Source organism: Gambusia affinis, linkage group LG21 (assembly GCF_019740435.1).
Source record: "Gambusia affinis linkage group LG21, SWU_Gaff_1.0, whole genome shotgun sequence".
Classification (NCBI taxonomy): Eukaryota; Metazoa; Chordata; class Actinopteri; order Cyprinodontiformes; family Poeciliidae; genus Gambusia; species Gambusia affinis.
In genome coordinates, this window is record NC_057888.1 from 20,450,901 (window position 1) to 20,473,064 (window position 22,164).

Here is a 22,164-nt window from a genome sequence, read left to right on the forward strand (position 1 = left end):
GCTGGCTTGAAGAAGTCCCTTTCCTCTCATTTACAGGAAAAGAAAATCTTTCTTTTTGGAAATATTTCTGGTTATTTATGATCATTTATGGCTTTGTAGCCAACAGAGCCCCACCCATTAAGTTTGAAATCTACACTTGCAACCTACAAAGCTACAGCAGTACATGTTTAGGCTTCACATTTTAAATCTAATGTGCAACCTGAGCAGAAAAAAATGTGACGAGGTCTGTCTGATGTTATGATTGTTTAAGATGTTGTAGAAAGACTTATTTTGAAGGAGAACTACTGTAGGATCGGAAAGTAGTATGTTGATGTGATTAGTTTGTAACAAGCAGAGCATGAATAGAGTGATGCAGCGGAGACCTGCAACCCAGAACAGTTAGAATCCAGATTCTCAACAGATCAGCCCTCACAACAGCTGCCATGTTTGTATTGTTTGTTTACATTTAATTAGTGTAACGGACAGTAAACTATTTTAATTAATTTACACAATTTATTTCAAATAGTTTTCCATCCAATATCTGGAGGTGTATCATGCCATTAACTGATTTATTGCAACAGGCTAAAATCTGGAAATTTATCGGCGCTCCTCTAGTTGAGAATGTCATAGAAGTTCAGATTTGGTTCACACAGGGGCTCAAAAAGTCATATTAGGCCTACATTTACTTACAGTGAAGACTTAGCTTCTTCTGTCAGATTCTTCAAACGTCACGTTGGGGTTTGTGAAACTTTTGAGTTTTCCCTCAAACATTGCTACAGCTCCATCTCTTCTTGTTTTTATGAATGTCTTGTCCTATTAAACTTCAGTTGAAATCATTGAGTTATTACTGTTATGGCTTGGTATTTTCACTCAAGGAAGACTTATATACTGACATATTGGCTAAATGTTTACCAAAAGCTGTTTTCATGAAGTGGAACTAAACGTCTCTACTCAGCCGAAGCCAAATGAGGAAAAACAGAAATTCTCTCCTTGAAACGTTCAAGTGTTTCAACGATTTCCCATTCAGGGTGACATCAGATGGGATAGTCCCGAGAGCGCGGTCCAGTTGCACCATGCTTGAGTAATCAAGACCCCACCCTGCTGACTGCTGGCTGCGAACAAACTCCACTCTGGCCTCCATCTTTTGTCCCACAGGGAGCAGAAACCAGCATCTGACCACAACAGCGAAGAAAATCTGAGAGAGAGAGGAAACAAGGCAGAAAGTACCAGCAGTCAGTTGCTGTTCCGTTCCACTGCCTTCCTCTCTTCATTTTTTTTCTGGCATGCAAAGCTGCAGAAGAGCCGTGTTGGACTGTGGGTCCATTACTGTAGATGGCAGAGGGGAATGAGAGATCTGCTGCTATCGATTATCTCGGCCCTACTGTCGATCCTCTCCTTTCCAATCCTGACACACTGAACTAATGGCCTCTCAGCGCTGCGGGCAACCACACACACACACACACACACCCACACACACACACACACACACACACACACAACCAATATGAGGGTTATCATAGTCAACTAAAATTAACAAAAACTGAAACTGAGAAAACATGTTCGTTAACTGAATAAATGAAAACGGTAAATAATGAAGAAAAACTATAACTAACTGGAACTATATCATGCGTTTATAAAACTAACAATAACATGCTGGAATTAGAACTATGATATCCTTATTTTTTGTTTATGAACTTGTCTTTAGCTTTTAGAACTGATATGAAATTGTTTTTTTTCGCCACACGACCAGTTCATGCAAGTCCACAAAATGGCAACAGCAAAGGTTGGAAGAAAACATCAGGCAGTTGGTTGTTTAACAATAATTAAATTATTTTTTTTTAAATGGAATCTTCCGTTATGCATTCATCACCCAATATATGTACATAGTAACAATACAATACTCTGACCTTCTTGAATTCAGCACCAAAAAGTGAATCAAAGTACAAAAAACAAACAAACTACTAATACAACCAGTAAAAACTAAACTAAAACCATACATTTCTATCAAGTTTTTTTCAAAATCAACTGCCACGTTGATTTTTATCAATGAGGCAGTTGAAAGCGCTTCACAACAAGAAACCATTGAAACATCATAAACACATCTTGCAGTCAACAACTGTGAGAACCAGAAACAGAAATCACTTTTTCTTTTTTTTTTATTCCCAAGGGCCATCGTTAAAATCAATAATACACATCAAATATGTTGGTCAATGTTCCAGTGATTATGGGCTGAAAGTAACTTTAAACAGCTGGGGTTTTAGCCTTGATTTAACGGAGCTCAGTGTTTCAGCTGTTTTGCAGTTTTCTGGAAGTTTGTTTCAAACTTGAAGTGTGTAGAAGCTGAACGCTGCTTCTCCATGTTTGGTTCTGGTTTGTTTGACTAGTAGAAAACTGGGCAAACTAATAAAAAACTACTTCCATTAGACAAACAAAAGTCACAACAAAATAAAGCTGAACTTTAATAAAAAGTCTGAAACTATTAAAACCCTGGCCTGCACACTTACGGGTGTAATGCACTGAAAGGTGATCAGTCGTCACCTTTTTGTCGTCAGTGCTTTTACCTGTTGCCTCAATCAGCGCTGCATTAACAGCTCCTCCTGCTCTACAAATCACAGTTCACGAGTTGGTGAGTGCAGCCACTGTACACCCACCTGACCCCTTTAGATGAGGTCCACCAACATGTGTACACACACATACTTCTCCTCGCCTGATTTAGCGGGACAGATTTTCATAGCTGGCCATTGGACAGGGAGTCCAGCCTCATGGTCATTTAACAGCAGGGTAATGGTGTGAGCGACGCCGCTTGACCGCCTCTTCAGCTGGAAGTCCCCCTGAAGGGAGATGCGGTGGGGGTGCTAACTATTCTCGATCACACAGGGAAAAGGCTATTTTCCCCTGGGAGGGGTGAGGTGAAGGGCTGGAGGAGCAAGGTGACAAAGGCGCCTTTGTGGATGTAAGTTTACTGTGTTAACCCCTTTCTCTTCCTGCTTCACGTGAATAACAAGAAAGCAAGTGTGACAAAGCGAGCAGCAGCCCCCGGGGGCAGCGTGTTTGATTATGCGCCGTGCGAGTCAGGGGTTGTGCAGGACGTCTGGCCTCTGGAGTCTTGTGACAGAGCTGACATTTTGGAAGCCAGAGGAGCGTTCATTTGTTGTCTGAGTCCCACAAAGAGCAGAGAACGCAGAAAAGGGCCCACTTTTGTGTGTTAGTGTCGGAATTAGTGAAGCCACAGTAGGCTGTCAACAGAGATCTTGGCCAGAGCTGCACTGAAGTGAGCTGACTGGCTGATTGCTGTGGAACTTGCAACGACGTAAAGTGTAAAACGGAACGAAGAAAGGATCCCTGGGTTGGCCTCGCCCCTCCAGGTCAATGCTAGACATCAAGGCTAATTCCTGATCACTGTTTTTCTAAACCTCTGACTTCCTGATGTTCTTTTTCTTTTCTTTTTTTTTAGGTGATAAAGTCGCAGTCAATGCTTCACAGAAAGTCCACTGCAATTAGTTGTGCTTTTTTCCTTCGTCCTCTTATCTGCTCTTGTGAGAATAACGTCGACTCCTATTACACAGTAACGTTAACATTGGTCCACAGACGGCGGCGTTCATTGTTACTTCCGTAAACAGAGTGCTGCTGCAGGACAACGTTCTTCTTCTGTGCATACTTTGGGATCATAAACCGTTCAAACCGAAGTCTGACTGTGGTTGCATCATTTAGTAGCATGAACTAATAATAAAAAAAATGGAATTTGAGCATCAAAACCTGCTGTGTAAACTTAGCCTAAGACAGAAACTACCCCTGTATAAATGTTTTACCTGTCTTCCATTCTTATTCTATCACTTCCTAATAGGTCGTATTTGCATTTTTGCTGTTACTCCGTTAATCATTCCTCCTGCGACATCCATCCTCATTTCAACCTTTAATGTCTAGCTCTGTCTCCCGACAATATTCTCTCCTTTTTCTTCCCTCAGTCAGGCTGACAGTTAGTGACACTCCCTCCCTGGGGCAGCCATCAGTTCAGATGAGCATCTTATGTGACAGGTCAGCTTAGTCTTTTTAGGCCATTAGCAGTTCCTTCCCTCCCACCTTTGTCATCTTTCCCCCTTTACCGTTCATCTCTTCTGTTCTCTTTTCCCGTAGTCTGTGTGTGAACACGCCTCGCTGCTGACTGGCAAAATCTCCATTAATCTACCCGACAAACACATTATTGAATGAAGAGTGGAGTGTATAAATATGCGACAGCTGAAGGCTGTGACGTTCGGCCTCCTTGATTAGATAAAGTTTGCCATGGTGATGTTAGCGAGAGCAAGGTATGCGTACAGGTAAGCAGGATTTAATGAGATTTTTCTGGTTGGAGCTGTTTAGACATGAAGCTCACTCCCTGCCTCCCTCTTCATAGGCCAGTGCAGCTCTCCCGTCCTGCTACTCCCCCACAGTAAATTGTCAGACCTAATACAGGCAGGAATGTCCAGTCACCTGCTCCTAAAATGCAACAGCCCTGTGCTACACTAACCTAATATAGATGTGCACTGCACAACCTGGTTGGATAACAGTGTTATTGCTCATTGCATATATTTAAACACGCACCTCACTGTGATCCAGTTCTGCTGGTCAGCAGAATGTCTTTACAAGAAGAAAACAAGAGCTTTAAATCGTTCAGTTCTGTGGAATCCTGCTTATTTTATTTTTCTAAAATAGGGGGTTATTTTCAGGCTTTTCTCCTCTACTTCCTTATATTTCATAAAGATGCTTCAGCATTTGGGTCTACCGCTCGTTGAGGATAGATTTTAGTTTACACCCAAATTTATGAAGACGTAATTTGACAAGAGTTTATCTTGTAGAGAAAAGTGGCATGTAAGTTTGAAAAGGATAGACTCTGATGCACGTAAATAAAATCCTGTGTAATTTTTATGTCTGCTAGATCTGTCAACAGTACAGCTACTACTTATGTACTTCATAACTCTATCAAGATAAAAAAAATGGTTGGGATTCAGTACTAACATTGATATTGGTTGATTTTAGTCATCTTTTTTTAACATCAGTTTCTGTTCGTTCAATGATGGGAAACAGGACTGACTCCATCAGCAGGACAGGCTCACCTTGGAAGCATTCTTCTACCCTGAAGTGGAAGGTTTTCACACATCCGCCCTCAGACAGCACCTGCTGACCCAGCCTCGTTGTTGACATTACAACCGAAGTGACTGCAGAAAAAAAAAAAAGAAGAAAGAAAGAAAAGAGGAACAAGCCCCATAATGAAGTTCGACGCTGCTGATGTAAAGCGACCACATTTAAAACGGGCCGGATACCTTTCGGCTCTCGTTCTAATAATAACCACTCCACTCAAAATGTCACGGCTAAACACAAACTGGCAAAATCAAAGGACAAGAGCAGCGTTCTACTACTATGGAGCTTTCAAAAGCCATCAGTGTGAATGGAGTCTGACAGCAGAGGTGGCAGGGACATTTTGTGTTGCCGGCGACTCTCAAATGAGATCTGATGGAGGCTAACGCGGCGGCAGCAGCCGGGTCTGGGTTCTGGTTTGTCTTCCCGCTCATGCAGATGAGCCGGGCTTAAATGGAAGCAGCCGCTGGCAGGGGGGGAAGCAACTGTTTACCCAGGTGTGTGCCAAAGGTTTTCTGTGCTGTTGTTTCTCTGCTTCCTGTGCAGAGGGACAGCTCAGCTAACATGCCGTATTTTTATTTAGCACATGCGAGGGCCTGGCGTGCTTTATTTTGTGAATGAAAACGACAGAGACGGATTGAGCAGAGGAGCAGAGTAAAGAGAGAGCAGAAGGAAGGTGGTTTGCGGAAGTGTGACCGCAGGTTTTCTGGCCTTACCAGAATCTGTAACAGATGTTTCCTCTCCTCACCTCTCTGACCTCCACACCCCCCGCAACACTTCTTCCTCACTCACCTGGCTACGCTATATACGGCTCGGCTGGCGGAAGAGATGGGCATTCTTTCACCACAGAGCTGCTGAGTGTTTGAGAACCAGAGCAGGCCTGTCTGCTGACGGGCGGCGGATCTATAGATGGTGTGAGACGCCAGCACTGAGCTTAGATTTGCGTGTGCGTTTCGCGTAGAGATGGTAGGATTTTGTAGAGGTCTGACTTGTCGATACACATTGAAGTTGATTGCAATCTTCTCCTTAAAGCTACAAAAAGCAAGAAGTGTTTTTGTTTCCAGGATGAATTGAGATTTCAACTGTTGCAACGCTTCAGTGTTCTGAAAACCTAAAAGGAATCTAAAAATAAACCCCATCACATCGCCTTTACCCCTTTACAAGACCGATTACAGCTGTAATGTACGGAATGTCATGGGATAATCTTTTCAAAATAACAGACAGCCTAATATTTTAGAGGAATAAGCTCTGATTTGCTGCTATGAGGGGATAGTCAGATCATTCCTTTGCTGTTTCTGGAAATGAGAAAATTTACATTTTAAGCTTAGAACACCTTTGGTCCCGGCTGTTTTGCTTCATTTTCAGACACCTCACTGATGCTGAAGAAATATCTAAACAATCTTGTTCACTCCTAAGAGTGTTGACGTCAGTAGCTCTATTTCCATCAAACTATCATGCAAATTTTGAGAGAACTTTAAGAATGGTGCAAAAAAAGAATAATAAAAAAAATAAAATTAGGCATGTCTCCATTCTCAATTGATCAGGGTAGAATGAGCTGAATTTTGTCAGATGTTGACATTATATACAGCTGTAATAAACAGGAAATAGAGCTTGCAAACTAGCATGGACTCACACATCTCACAATGTGTGGTGCCTCTGGTCGGCCACTCCAGTTCCCCCCTCATTTTTGTTTAAATAAAATGGTTTGGTTGATCAGGTTTGAAATTTGCCATTTTTTTGATGTCCAGTTTCGGGTTGCACCAGTTTGTAACGACATCAGTGTGATTGCGGCCTGGATCACGTGATCACTCATAATGACCGGGAACCTTCTACATGCCATGCCTCTTACTAGCTTAACATCCAGACCACACACTCTGACTTAGGTGTAGCAGAGTTATTACCTTGGATGGGGCTGTCTCACCTCCAACATAAACAAAGAGTAAACTTGGTGGCCGAGGCATTGCTGTGGATTGTGTGTGCATGGGTGTGTGTGTGCGTGCGTGCGTGTGTGTGTGTGTGTGAAGACACCCGTCGGGTGCAAATTTTCTCTGCTCGCCTGTTGCTGCACCTGGCCTTATTTAGAAAAGCAATGAGGAGCCAGAAGCAGAAACCCTCAGAGGACGTCCAGTTGAACAGAATGTTGGTGTGTGTGTGTGTGTGTGTGTCCTCATTAGCTTCTGAAAGAAAAAACCATCAGCAGCCACAATCATTCACACCCACCTCCTTCCAGTAGAACTACAGCCTGGGTGCCGTTTAGCTACAGCAGCATTATTGGGACTAACCTGAGCAATAAAACACGTGGCCTGACTGGCAGAGCAAAGCAATAGGCCAGGTTAACAGGCTCCTTCTTTAATGTGAAAAACTCTGAGGCACAATTCAGTCTTCTTCTCATTCCCTTCCACTCATTAACACCCACTGACTTTCTTCGCAGATCCAAGTATCATCATGCAGATTAAGAGAACAATAGCTACCATTAGCATTAGTGTTATCATAAAAAAGTGCTCATCAGATGGTGGTCGAGTGACCCATGGAGGCTCATTAGCTCACATGCTGAAACTTTGATCAGCTTCATTAGGAAGACAAGGGTCCATTGTCTTCCTGATCACCTCTGAAATGCTTCCTACTGAGGGCTCATCTCCACAGGTTGTTGATTTTGACTTAACATTTGTTTATTAGTGAATATCAAGAGAGCATTTGACTTGTTTAGAAGCTTTGGAGAGCAGGTAAATGCTTAAAAAAAGAGTGACTAATACTCAGGAGTGCCAAGGGCTATTTTCACTGTCAAGGTTCTGCTTTTTGCCATCTCGGCCTGATGAGTAAGAATCATTTGATGTTGCTTGGGGAAGTCTTAGAGATTTATCTATAGGGTTGTTACAAAGAAGCCCATACTGTTCCCCTTGTGACCTTTGATCCTGCTGATCTTTGCAGGAAACCATCTAGCGCCCTCTGTCTGGCAGTGTGTAGGGACTTGGTAAGTCTAAAGGAGCCTTTGAACTATCTAACTATGAAAATCCCCACTTCTTTTGTTCTGTTATTATCGGTTCTTGAGCTGACCTTCCTGACTAGGCAGGAGGAAGGTTGTTGTTTCAACAAAAACCGTCAGCGTTTACCTCTGTACTGAATGAGGCGCCTTACCTTGAGACGGCATACTTGAGGGTTTTGAATGGCACTGCTTTGTTTTGTTCTGGTTAGGAGTTGGGTTTATTGTAGTGGTTGCCTTTCCTGAGAAAAAGGCATTGTAGAGCCGCAAGGGCAGACTCTGTGACGGCAGACTCTGTCCTCTATGAGGATGCCTGTGGTCGTTTTACCACTGTCTGCCTGGCCCTGAGCTCAGAATGAGATAAGTGGCGTACCTCAATGAGGGAGCCTGAACGGAGGCTAAATATAGACACAGAGGAAAGGTAGAAGGGCAAGCAAGCAGTCACTGCCGTTTACAATGAGTCAATCTGTCTAATCACAGGCAGGGCAACAGCAGACCTTGCAATATGTGTCAGTCAGTTGAATGACATTAGGCGGAGGAAGAAAACACAGGCTTTGATCTGTGGCCTTAAGAGCCAAACTGAGAGAAAAGTGTTTTGGTTGGACATTCCAGACATTCCTCGTACACATTCTGGTTCAGGACCATCGGGCTGCACAGACGAGGTGTAGGTTTCAAGTTGCTAACAGATGTCCTTAAAGGTAATGAATCAAGGAACAAGCTGTTTTCAGACACTAATATGTGTCTTCACAATCTGTATGTGTTATCCTTTGTCCAAATTATTAGGCCAGTCATTCACACCTCTCCAAACATGAGATTTGTTTCCTCCCACAGAGGTTGAGATATTCCTATCTTATCTGACATGTCTCAGTATTGGAAAGTCCAAACTGAGCAATCTGCTGCAGTTGGAGACCTTGTCTGAGAGATTTTTAATTCCTGAAATGATTCACCAATCAAGAACGGATCACATAACGAGAAACTAAAATAAGAACTGGAGAGTTTACACAATTAGGGGGAAGTCAGGCAGAACCAACAAGGGAACCTGCAGTAATGGACATATGGCATTTCATGTGCTGTACTGCTGACAGTTTGCCAAGGTGTCCCCCCCAGTTCCCACCAGAGTGATGTTGGACCTGTTTTTGGACCAGCCAGTCACCCGTTCTGGTGCTGGTAACTGATACAGCCTGGCAGGTGTCATAACAACATGACCCTCCTCCCCCTACAGCGGACTTATTTAGGTGTGTCTGACATGGACAGTCTGGTACACCTATTACCAGTCCATAAGTTCAGTTATTAATGAGTTAAAATCTGAGCTTATCAGTGGATGTTTAGTGCCGAGTTTGTGTTGTTAGTGTCTTATTACCCAGACCTACAGGATGTGATCTTTTTGCGTGTGGGTGTTGTGAAGCTGGGATCTGAGCCGTGCTATTTTCTCAGGTGTTAAACACATTGCAGCCTATGTAGAAAAGCAAACTTCTTCAGAAAGTAAGCTCATCACCTCCTCCACCTCCCAATGCCTTCTCTCAGATGCGTAGGAGTCGTCCTCCTGTTGCGTGCTAGCATGTTAGCTCTAATGAGACCAGCTGTCCAAACGCTCAGCCGGTCAGCCAAAAGGGACCGCAGCCTTTGTTGATGCAAGGTGTTACATCTCGTGCAGGAACACACACTTTTGTTTCGACGACGCCGACCATTTGGCACAGGAAGACACCCCCCGCCCCCCTTCATCTCATACACACACCATCATCCTTTGACTCTTTTACTCAGTCTCTTTGCCGCACTTCGAGGCTCCCGCCTTTATTGTCCCGCTTGCTGCTGCTGCTGCAAACACCAGCGAATTGATTTTTCTCTCTACAGCTTTATAGTTGGTCATTTTCTCTCGCCACTGCTGCTGGGGACTGTTGCCTTTGTAATCGCTGACCTCAGCTCCACACCTGAGTGGCTGTGGCCCTAAACAGCCTCTCAGAATCATCCTAAAGTACCTTCTGTTTCAAAATGAAGTGTTGCACCCTGTTGGGGCTGCTGAACAGACAATACATCACCTGGCAGAATCGCTCTGGGGGAAAAGTGGGCAGAGGGGGAAAGGAGGTAGGGGAAGGCCTCAAGAGAGGGAGAAAGGAGGAGTATGGACAAGTGTCACATGGTGCTGTGTAAAACCAGTTTGTGTGTGTGGCATTCTCCTCTGTGGCTCTTGAGTTCTCCAACAGAGATGTAAAATATGTCTAGTAATACATGGTCAAGAGATCGATGGCCTTGCAAAAGTAGAAGCCACCTAATTATTAGGTACAGTTTGTTACTGAATGTTAGTGAAGAAACAGTGTCAAAAATGAGAAACACTAGCCCTGTTGTGCTTTACCTAGAGAAACCTTTTGCACCAGATACATCAGCAGCTGTTTTGGTATATTCCTCTATCAGCTTTGCATTTTTACAAACAAGGTTTTTTTTGTGCAAAATAACTAAAATATACTCTGACTGAACAGAAAATCTATGAATAGCATTTTTTTTTCAGACTTGCCATAAGTACTCAGTTGAATTTAGGACTGGACTTTGACTGGTCCACTCAAAGCTGCAGCTCTGGCTGTTTGTATGAAATAACCTCCACCCCAGTCTAAGGTCTTTTGCAGTCTCACTGATTTTCGACCAGGATTACCTCGTATTTAGCCTGACCATTGGCTTCTTATGCAACATCTCATTCTCATCTCCCTTTAGTTCTCAGTCTGGGATTTCTCCCATTGAGCTTGATTTGTCAGTAAGTATTTAATTCTGGGTTGTGTCTGCACTGCTTTACAATTGTAGTTTGCCAATACAGGGTTCTAGTTTGGCAATGGCAGTGGAAAAAGTGAATGAAGCCATTCAGTTCGTTTTGGTCAAATACTGTGCGATTAAAGTCACACCAAGAGGAATGTATAAGACATTTTATTGCTGGCAAAAATGTCAATGCCCTACTTTTATGAGGTTGTTTACAGCACACACAATTTCCCATTTCAGAATGTCTTCTTCAAAGTTGAGCTGCCACATTACACATGTTACGGCCAAGCATCAGTGATTGGGTAAAATAAAATCTGGTCATTTCAAATTTCAACAGTGTAAACACCTCCAGCAAGCAATAGTTTATTGACAGCTGAGGATTCAGACCCTCTGTACAAAGCAAAGCATAAAACAATATGCTAGATAACAGAGCTGTGTGAGATGTTCTAGGCTCTGGATTCGGTGTTTAAATTAACTCTTTGTTATGGACTAAGTTTGAATTGCTGATCTGGCAACCTTTAATTAATTTTCTTTAAGGTTGTCACAGTAAAAGGCTGAACACAAACACACAACCCAGTTTTTGAGTGTGTTAAATATTTTTGAAATCTTTCACCTCTCTCTTGACACCAAAAGTATCCATATCACAAGGAAAAGGTGAGTATTGAATGAACGACAGTAACGGGTTTGAGAATGAAACGGCCCTCCCGATGAACTTGACAGGATTTCGCTGCTGCAGCGCAGCGGCGACGGCCCCTACGAACGGCTCGACAAACAACAGCACATCTCCCTCCTCCTCGCCCCCACGCCTCCCCCTCAGCCTGAACCTCTGCGAACGCTGGCCGGCCATAACGACCCGCTTGGCGATGGGAGAGAGCGAGAGATCTCGCCGGAACAACGCTCATTGATTGAAACGTAGGCTCACGATTCCACCTGATACGCCTCCTCCTTCAGCCACTTCAGAAAGAGGTGGGCGAAGAGGGTAGGGGAGAGAGGAGATAGATGGAGAAAAAAAAAAGAAAAAAACTCCACTACGCTCAGGTGCTTTGTACTGGCAGTACGCATTCAGTGAGTGAATGCAGGTGGTGTGTGGATGTGCCAGCGCTGCGTGTGGTGCGAGTGTTGATGTGAGAGGTAGTTGGAGCGCTTGCAGCCCAGGCCCTCTGCTGACTGAGCGGCTCTCACTGGAGAATTGATTTGGCCTCCGAGAGGATCTGTAGTTCTCTCAGCGGAACAGAGGGAGGCTGGAGGGCAGCAGTAGGAGGAGGGCTGTGTATGTGGGGGGGGGAATGGAAGCCCAGGTGGAATTGAGAGATGGAGGAACACTGTGGAAATGAAAAGACGATGCCGGGGCAACACGCTAGGTGCACACACAAGCACACATGCTGCTGAAACGGATGGGTTGTGTGTGTGTGAGGAAAATTTACTCCCTGTAATAACCCTCTCCCTCTCTCTCGCTCTGCGGGCCGCCTCTCTGTGCGCCTCCTGGCTCCTTCAGCCCATAACACAGGCGACCACATCACACCGGCTCACACATGGCCCTGAAACCACTTCAGCCTGCAATCCAGCGATCACACACACATGTGCATGTGTGTCTGCGTGTCCAAGTGCAAATTTTCTCTGCTCGCCTGTTGCTGCAGGGTTGGTTGTCACACCTAAAAGAGGCCCCTGTTCAGCAGGTTGTCAGTGTCTTAGCTGTTTAATCCAAATCATTTCCCTGTGGAGGTCATTTCAAGTTTCATCTCATCTGTCTAAGGCAGGCCACGTTCTGTTTAATTGGCGTTTCCAGCTCCCTGCCCCCTCTGCCTCCACAACCAGTCCCTTTAATAGTTTTGACATTAAAACGACATGGTACATATATTTAACCCAGCCAGCTTTTAACCTTTCACTCCCAGCACTCATAATTAAAGACCACACACATCTCATCATGTTTATAAAGCACTCGAAGTAGAGTCAAGAACCACGGTACTCATTCTGAGCTGTGATCTTGTGTCTCCTTGTGCAGTGACCAACTACAACAATGTGCTGGAGGCAGGCTCAGACTCAGACGATGAGGACAAGCTGCACATCGTGGAGGAGGAAGGCAGCCTGGCAGACGGGGCAGACTGCGACAGCACCCTGCCGGACGAAGAGCACCCGAGCGTGCCGAGTTGGGACCCAGGTGAGAACCTCATGTTATTCTCTGACCGTTGAAAAGTGAACAGAGCTGTGGTTTCTGCTAACCCAGGGGTGGACACTCCTGATCCTCGAGGGCCGGTGTCCTGCAACCTTTAGATGTGTCTCTACTTCAACACATCTGAGTCACATAATGAAGTCATTAGCAGGACTCTGGAGAACCTGACTGCACTTGGGAGGTGATTCAGTTATTGGATTCAGGTGTGTTGGACCAGGGAGACATCTAAGAGTTGCAGGACACCGGCCCTCCAGGACCAGGAGTGCCCACCCCTGTGCTAACCATTACGGTAGGTGGTCATAATGCTGTGGCTTCTACTGTGACTTGCAAAGTTATTTCCATCCTTTGAACTTTTCCACCTTGTGTCATGTTAGAGCCACAAATTTCAATGTAGTTCTCATCATAGACCTCCACCACAGTCTCAATTTTTTCTGTAATCTCTAATCAGTTTCCTTCTGGATTGGCGTGTAGTTTGCTTCATCCATCTTCCCAGCTTTTATCCCCCCACTATGATGCTTCTACTACAGAGTTCCACAGTAAACGACGTGTTCGGGTTCATGAACAGTGTAAAAAGCTCCCCGATACAATGGCGAACAGCGCGGAGTCTGCCCATGGACAGCTGAGAGTTCATAGTCAAGCGCATTAATTTCCTACAGTTTTCACGATAAATTCTTTCATTTTCCAAGTTTGATCGTTTAGCCCAGTTCTTCTCCAACAACGCAGCCACTCTACGCCCATCAGTGTGGAATCAGAGTAGCAGTTACATTGTGCGTCCTTACCACGGGTTACGCCAACTCCCAACCTAATCAGCTTTATATTACATACCATTATATTTTTAACTAGATATTCAAAAGGTGCAAAATTGAAGTATTTATTATATTATAACCAGTCTGTTTAAATGTCTGCCACCTTTCACTGAAAATTGACTTTATACACCACAGACTGAGTTATAGTTCCTCTTTTAAAAGTTCCTGTTGAGCACTCTCGAGCCAAGCAAGCAGTGTGGCTGAACTTGATGTGTACACGTGTTGTGTTCTCCGAGAATGAGCCGTCATACCCGGCACCGCGACAGTGCGCAAGGGCGCAGACGGTGTGACTGGTGAGCGCACCCTCAAGTTCAGTGTGTCAACTATAAACCTGGTGGGGGCAAGTAAAGCAGCCTGGCAGGCTGCCAGGATGATCATACACTTGGGGGATGCCTGTGGGATTGTATTATTTTCTGCAGGTGGGTTTTGATCCAATTATGTATCTCAGCTGAAGAGATACAGTCTAAGTTGCGAAATGCCACCCTAACATCTGCACATAGTTATATAGAGGTCTTTGTCTCATTGTGAAACAGAGAGTAAGGAAACAGGTACTGCATGCAGACGGGTTGAAACTAAGGCAGGAAATATGATATTAAACAAAGACAATGCCAACACACAGAGAGACCTTCAGGCACACAAAATAGCCTTTCAAGCCAAGTGTCGGTGGAAAGCTTTACAGCACTGGTGGGCATACAGGGAACCGCCATGAACTCCTTTTTACCTCAAACCCTATGGAAGTGGCATCAGAAGCCCGCTCACTACCACAGGAAGAGCTGATGTCACTTCCCTCCCTCCCCCCTCCTCCAGCCCGTCATTCCCTCCCTTTCTGTCGTCTCCAAAACAATTGCGGGTGCTGAAGGATGTTGCCGTTTCAGCACGAGCTCAAGGCCTCTCCATTGCATGAGGTCACCTAGGTAGCTTCAGACGGGTGTCAGCAACTGTGACTTGCACATATGGCAGGTAATCAGGTACAAAAATCACATAGTACTCTGTTTGAAGATGTCAACTATAGTTTTCTAAGCAACAGATGTAGATGAATGTAAACATGGACAACAGGGTGGGGAAAGTTCAAGCCAACACATCTGAAAACATGCAGTGACATCTCACTTTTGGTCTGAGCAGAGAGCTTTAGAAATTCCACTCAGATGAATTTGCTTCGGTTCTGAGCATCATGGTTTCGGTTGCGCTGGCACACACGCAAACCACAGACCTGCGCACAGAGCAGCCACCTACTCCCCAGACTCTGCTGTCATCCTCGGCTCGGCTCCCCCAGCTGCACCTCCTTGCATAAGAGGAAAGTTGTAGGAAGAATAATGTCATTGGTTTTGGCCCAGGATGGAGAACATTAAACACTTCAAAAGCATGAGCTGCACTGAAACAGCTCAGTGAGCTGGCGGCGCTCCATGTTTGTGCCTGATCTGGTCTTCTCACTTCTCTTCCTAACTCTCCAGCCTTCTCTGCAGATCAGACTGATGAAACGCGGGGAAAGCCTCGGCTCTTTAAGCAAACACGTCTTTCGTCTAATCTGTTGGGAGAACAGACTCGCTGGTGTGGCCTTGAAAATCTGACCACCACCCAGCAATCTTCTTCTCCTCACAGCTCGGTTTGCTTCAAATTAAAGCCTTGACACCCCTTCTCACGAGACTTCTGCGCTCCAAAACCAGAAAGGTGGTTTTTCAGCACTTTAACTTTGTTTACCTCAAATCGTTTTCTTTTTTTTATATGTCCTTACTGACTATTCTTCTTGTTCTGAATGATTCTTCTTGATTAAAGGGTATGAAAGGCCCCCACCTCACTGTCATTACTCATTGACTCCTAAGTGATTATGTAGAGGTGGAGCAGCCCACCGTTGGGGTATGACTATGCTTGGGGGAGGGACAGGTAGATGGAGCGCTGACCCAGGAGGGCTTCTCCTTTACATTTAATGAGTAGGAGAGAATGATTACATCTGAGTGAAAGAGCAGGGTGGAGCTGGAGAGCAGAGGCACCAAATGATGGAGAAAATCTGGATATACAGGCAGTTTCTCTCTGTGCCTGCAAAGGTATCCCTCCCCCTTGGACTCTTTCACATTTTGAGACAAACCTCAATGTTTTGTTATTGGGATTTTTACGTGACAAAACATTTCAAGGATTGATGGTGTCAATTGTTGTGTTACCATGATCTCAGAAAGACATTGGAATACACAATTTTTATGAAAGAGATGAATGTTTGGTAGCACACAGCCAAGGATGAGCAAATCATTCCTCTCCTGATTTCAGAATACCTCATGTCTTCTTCAGTCTGTCTCCCAATGGCTGGAGATAGAGTAAAGCATTTGTTCCCCCCACCACTGTTGAATACTTTAGATTCTTGTTCACGAGGCTTTTTCTTGTTTGTCTGCCCCACCAGACAGAATCTAAGACACGTTGTGGATGCTCTGCCACAGGAAATAGTGAGGTCATGGGTTGGACAGGACAGGAAATGCATCATGGGCTGGCCATTTTGGAGAGATGTAGGGAGAGTGGGAAGAGACAAAAGCAAGAGAAAAAGAAAAGAAACTTGGTGGTCTGCTGTTTTTTTTTCTTACAAGAACATGCGCTGCCATTCTCTCTTGAACCTTCTATGGAGCTCTTTTAACTGATCTTCCACGTGTGCAGCGGTGCATTCACATCCCTGCGTCAGCATGTAAGCGGCCTGCGTGATGTTTCATGTCAGGGGGAGCAGCCTGATAACACACAGCCACCTCAGCAAGGCTGCAACCCCTCCTGGCCCTCTTCTGTACTTGAAAAAGAGCCGAGTGAGGCAAACGAATCGCACAGGCGAGGAGTGAAAACAACAGCCTGTCATGCCTTTGCACCACAGAGCCCCAAACGGGACTTCACTTCACTTCACATACACAGGCTCAACATTTTGTAGCCTTGAGGTGAATCGGTGTGTCTGAATGTGGCCGAGGGAGCAAATCCCAGCCTGATCAGCACTTGCTGACATTTTGTGCACCACGTCACTCACCGACATTATTTAGAAATGGATGGAGAGCTTCGATGGAAGGATGTAATACTTTGTCTGTGAAAAGTATTCATATCTTATGTCTCATTCTGCTATGTTAAAACATCAATCTTCAGTGTATTTTACTTGTATTTGGTGAAGTAGTGCATAACTCTGAATTAAAAGTTTCAAGTGTTTTGGGGTAGGTAACTGCTAGCTTTGCACATGTAGAAACTAGGGGTGCACCGATTGCAGCTTTCTGCCCGATCACATTCTATAAAACGTCACATATGCCAATTCCAGTTTTGACCAAGAGTGATTAATTTTGTCTGAAAAGTCGCTAAATATAGCAGGAAAGTGGAGTGACTATTTTTAACTGCACACCTGCAGCCGTAACCTGGGGGCTACATCTTTGTCTCAATCCATTTTCAGACAAGATTGTTGGATAAGATCAGTTTCTCATGTATCGACTGATAGTCGATCTCAGAAAAATTGAAGAAATGAGAAACGACTTATTGCCGCTTCCCTCCTAGAAAATGACTGTCTTACCAATTCTTATTTGCACAATCCAACTTGGGAGAATTATCACTTTTTCAAGTTGTGTCACAGATCATCCATTGTATTTATGTCTGAACTTTGACTGGGCCATTTTAACATTTAGACATGCATCTGCTGGCTGTACGCTTTGGGTCACTGTCCTGCCAGAAACAAAAGCTCCATCCCAGTCTTAAGTCTTTTATAGCCACAGGCAGGGTTTCTGTCAGAAATGCATTAATCTCTGCATTAACGAGAATCCTTGTCCCTGCCAAACAAAAGCATCCCCACAACGTCATCCTGCCACCATCATATGTTACCATGGGGTGGCGTACCAAGAGATCTTTCATCACCAAAACCGTTCTCATGTGTGCCACAAGACATCACTTCTTATAGATTTTTTTCCTTCCAGTCTTCTCTGAACAGCTCCTCCAGAGTTACCGTGGGCCTTTTGTACAGATGTTTGTGGTTGTAATAAAACAACAATACAATGTTCTGAGGGTATGAATACTTTTTCGAAGCTCTGCATTTACTTGTTGATAATCCCCTGTAAGCCTTAACCTGACAACCAGGGAGTGTGTTTCCCAGACTGCCAGAGTGTTTCCCTTAATATGTTAGGTGGAATGTGTTAAATGTGTCTCGGGGTACTACTGAAATTGCTCGGGTCGTGGGAGGAAAGCCGTGTGTATCCCGAGTACAGGATACAAATTCCAAGATGGACCTTTCTGAGCACCTGCTGCTTCCTCCTACTTTACACACCCACGCTGACATGTTCACAAAAAGACGGCCTCTTTGTCCTCATGATTTCTCCGAGGTCTGCAACAGGCCAGCAGGCTTCTTCCAGCAGTCCTCTATAACCATAGCAACAAATGACTGCCGTTGCATTGTTCCGCAGCTTTGTCAAGGCGCCGCAGAGGAAGCTGGACCGAGACTTGTTTGTAAGAGTACTGGTATTCGCTGTGCGCCGGTGAGTCATGAAGTGCTACACCTGTTCCCATCTCTGAGGAGAACACAGCTGGCCCCGTCTCTCCACACACACTGTACGCAGTTCTCCAAACACAATTCTCCAATCTCTTCTGAGCAGAGGGAGTTCATGAAACATCTGCCCGGTAAACAGCACTGTTGTATCCACAGCAGGCTAACTTTGCTTTTAGCTGCGAGCTCACCCCTGTAATTATTCTCCGTAATGATCCACAGAGGCGCACTAACACATCCACAGAGGAGCGGTGCTCTGTTTAATTGCTGACATGCTGTACCTGGTTTCTGCATCCACCTCAGGTAGCACAGGGGAGAACCGAGATCAAGAGAAAGGAAGGAAGCTTTCATGCCTACTAAACTCAGTCCTCAGGTTACACTCCGGTAATGAGCGTGTGCACCGCTTCCGAGCCGAGCTCGAGCGATGTGGAGGAAGAACACGCTCGGCTCATTTGCCAAAGTTGGTCTGAAGGCCGAGCCTCACCTGAGAGCACAGAGCGTGTGAGAGTTCCCGCTTCGCCTCTGTCTGGTGCAATGTTGGAGGAGGAGATTCGTCACCTAATTATCAGTTCCAGTCACAACAAGTACCTTATCTAACATTGTTAATAGAGGTTCGCCATTCAGTTCTTACAAAGAATGCCATGCTCACCATCGCCCCTGGCCTTTGATGCTAATGAGTTTTCTCATCCCTTTGTGAATGTCGGGATGTTTTTTTCTTCTTCTTCCTGACGCTGCATGCCTCTTTCCAGTCTGCTGAACATGGGATGATCAAGAGCGCAGACTGTAGGAGCTGCTCCAACCATTGCATTCTCTGTGATTTTACGACATGATCACATATGGCATGTGTCAGGAGCCAAAACCTTTCTGCTCTAGCGATGAGATCAATGAAGGCTCGTCTGTAACGAGTGTGTGTGTGTGTTTGTTCCTTTGCAGTGAAGGAGGACTGCGCTTCAGACGGCGAGGATGACGTGAGCACGGACGCCCTGGTGGAAGAGATGCTCCAGCAAGGAGACACGGCCATCATCTACCCAGAGGCCCCAGACGATGACCTCCAGCGCCAGGGCACCCCCGACGCCAGCGTCCATGACGAGAACGGTACCGGACATCACGCCGTGGGCACTGTCCTCAGTCACACCTCACTGTTTGCACTGCTGAGCTTCTGCGCTGTTACAACACCTATCTAGTAATCACCCCCTCTAGAGGGGATGGCTCTACCTGCTGCCTGTTACACCTCAGGTGTTAACTCCCCCCATTAGCACCAGCCTGTGACATCATTACAGCCGCTACGGCTCCTGGGCTTCTAACTTTTACCTGCTTCCTCTGAGAGTGGTTGGAGGGAGTGGAGTGTCAGAAATAGCAACACCTGAGTAAATTTGTCACGTCCATGCGAGCTCTGACTCACAGCTACCTGGGTGATAATGTGTGTGCATTCCCAGCCACAGCTCTCACCTGGTCCCCAGGAAGAGGTGGGGGGCTTAATACATCACTTGTTAACAAGGTAATGCTTTACCTGTGTGGGAAGAGAACAACTTAAACCCTCTGTTGGTCTGGAGCTCAGGTGCAGGTGGGCGACGTGTTTACCAGCCTCATTTTTTTTCCTTACACACACTCCTGATGCACAACAGGCAACTTCATCTAAAGAGTCTAAAACTGTAATTTATTTGCCTTGTCAGAATATGTGGAAATAACATTAAGAGAAATCAAAGTGCAGCCAAGGACAGCAAACACCAGCTTTGATCTGCTTGGTTACCTGGCTGCTGTTTACCTGTAGGGGAGGATCTCTCAGTGATCGGCGAAATCACAGAGCAGCGTTACTGTGGCCGCTCATGCACAACATCAAAGAGTTTCACAACATGTGTTTTTAACACCGTCTCCTCCTCCTATTCTCTTCTTTCATCCAGGAACCCCTGATTCGTTCTCCCAGCTGCTCACATGCCCGTACTGCGCACGGGGCTACAAGCGCTACAGTTCCCTGAAGGAGCACATCAAGTACCGGCATCCATATGAGCGTTCATAAGGGAGGACGGGATCAGGTAAAAAAGTTCTGTTCTGCACTTAGATGCCAAAAGCTAACTCTATATTTTGTTTCCAAGGAGAGAGTTTGTAGAAATATTTTAAAACGGTGTTTTAAAAAAAAAAAAAGTTTTCTAGACTTTCTGAAAGTCACGATAAGTCATAGGACAGATTTAATGTTTTGCTTTCCTCAGTTATGAGTTTAAACAAACCATTCAGCCCATGAGACAAAGAAAATATACAATATTGAGTCGATATTTTAACAATGAGAAAAAAAAATTCTATAATGTTCATATTCAAAACTGTGAATAAAAGACTCAGTAAATAATTCAGACATGGTTTGATCAGTCCATACACCAACCTGACATGGAACATGATGATGTCTGTTTTTTATTAAATGGAATGTCAAAGAATCAATGTTCAGTGTAGATTATATTTGATCAATCTAAATATTTTAGAGATTTTTTTTCTACAAATGAAAGACCAGATTCTCAAAAAATACTTTAAAGACAGCAGAAATTTATTAAGTAGATGCTAAGCTTTGTGTCATTATTGTCTGTCACTCTGTCTCCATTTATTCATTTATATTTCTATGAAGTACCAAAAAATAATAATAATAATTTGCAAGAACCCATTAAAAGTGGTGTAGGAATCTTGAAAGCTTTCATACCAGAGAACTTTCAGGAAAAGGCCTTGCTACATGACTGTACAACAGGACTGCTTCCTGTCACACTTCAAAATAAGAGTCCCAATCATGGATCAGAGTTTCAAGCTTCCAGATCTCCTGATAATTGCTTAAACTAAACCAGCAGCTGTCCTCTCGATATTGTGAAATTTCTATGAGATTCTCTTTTACCAGTAGCACAGGAATGTACTTATAGGTGTCTACATGAGGACACAGTATAGGTTGGAACATCAGCTGTTAAATACAGACAATACTACCCCCTCTAGTGCAGTGCCACTGTGCAGCTCATATAGTGCATATCCACTATGTTTCACTGCTGGTTATTAGTCACAAACCTTACAATAGAAAAGTAATTGGAGATCTATTCTCTTGTATCTTCACAGCAGGAGTTAGATGTCTCTACCCTAAATCAGAGACAAGCAGTCTTTGTAGAAATACTTTAAAACACTGGAGAACTATTCTAAAGTACAAAAAAATAAAACAGAAGTTGGTTCTTTAAAAGCAAAACACAAAAAGAAAGAGCAGCATAAGATTATTTAGAAAAACTTCCTGTAATGATTGATATGCTTATTTCATAAATGGCTCTAAAATCATCTGTAGGTGCTGCAGAAACAGGTTTCTAAAAAAAAAAACTTGACATAAAAGCCCTCTGGTTTCTATGCATGACAAATAAACATGAACTCTTGCCCTTGATTGATTAACAGCATTGTGATGCGAATTATCAGAGTTCAAAGGTCACACTGTCATAGCTTGTGTGACTGAACGACCCGCTCACCTTTTATCTCGCAGAGGCACATCACGCAGTCCGGAGGCAACCGGAAATTCAAGTGTCCCGAATGCGGCAAAGCATTCAAGTACAAGCACCATCTGAAGGAGCACCTCCGGATTCACAGTGGTGAGAGCACAGCCCTGTCAAATGAGCATGCTATCTCTGTGTGTGTAGGTGTGTGTGAGCAGGTCATGTTCAGTGTGTTGTTTTCATGCCCCTCTGCTAGCCACAGAAGCTTCAATCTCGGTTGAAGCAGGCTTTATGTTTTATTTATGTTTCCCTGCGTTTAGATCTCCTTCATCATGTTTCGGTGTGTTGGTTCTCCTCCTTAATGTGCCGTAATCATGTTTCTTTTGGCATTATGGGACAGCAATTAGAGACGGGCATTTCCCAGTGGTGCCATTACACGAACGTTTAAGCATCATTGAAAT

At 44.5% G+C, this 22,164-nt stretch overlaps 1 protein-coding gene and 1 long non-coding RNA gene across 2 annotated transcripts in view; one reads left to right on the forward strand and one right to left on the reverse strand.

The window, feature by feature from the left end:
* Window positions 1–22,164, forward strand: part of zeb1b (zinc finger E-box binding homeobox 1b) — a 58,793-nt gene that overhangs the window by 28,421 nt on the left and 8,208 nt on the right. The window contains 5 exon segments of the mRNA XM_044104433.1: window positions 12,819–12,974; window positions 19,200–19,361; window positions 20,168–20,264; window positions 20,266–20,299; window positions 21,754–21,859. Coding sequence (XP_043960368.1) covers window positions 12,819–12,974; window positions 19,200–19,361; window positions 20,168–20,264; window positions 20,266–20,299; window positions 21,754–21,859 — 555 coding nt within the window.
* The window catches only part of LOC122824162, a 31,613-nt gene continuing 10,037 nt past the window's right edge, over window positions 589–22,164 (reverse strand). The window contains exons 3-4 of the long non-coding RNA XR_006369454.1: window positions 5,073–5,174; window positions 589–1,174 (exon numbers count right to left, since the gene is read on the reverse strand). This is a non-coding gene — a long non-coding RNA (uncharacterized LOC122824162). The remainder of the gene's footprint in view (window positions 1,175–5,072; window positions 5,175–22,164) is intronic.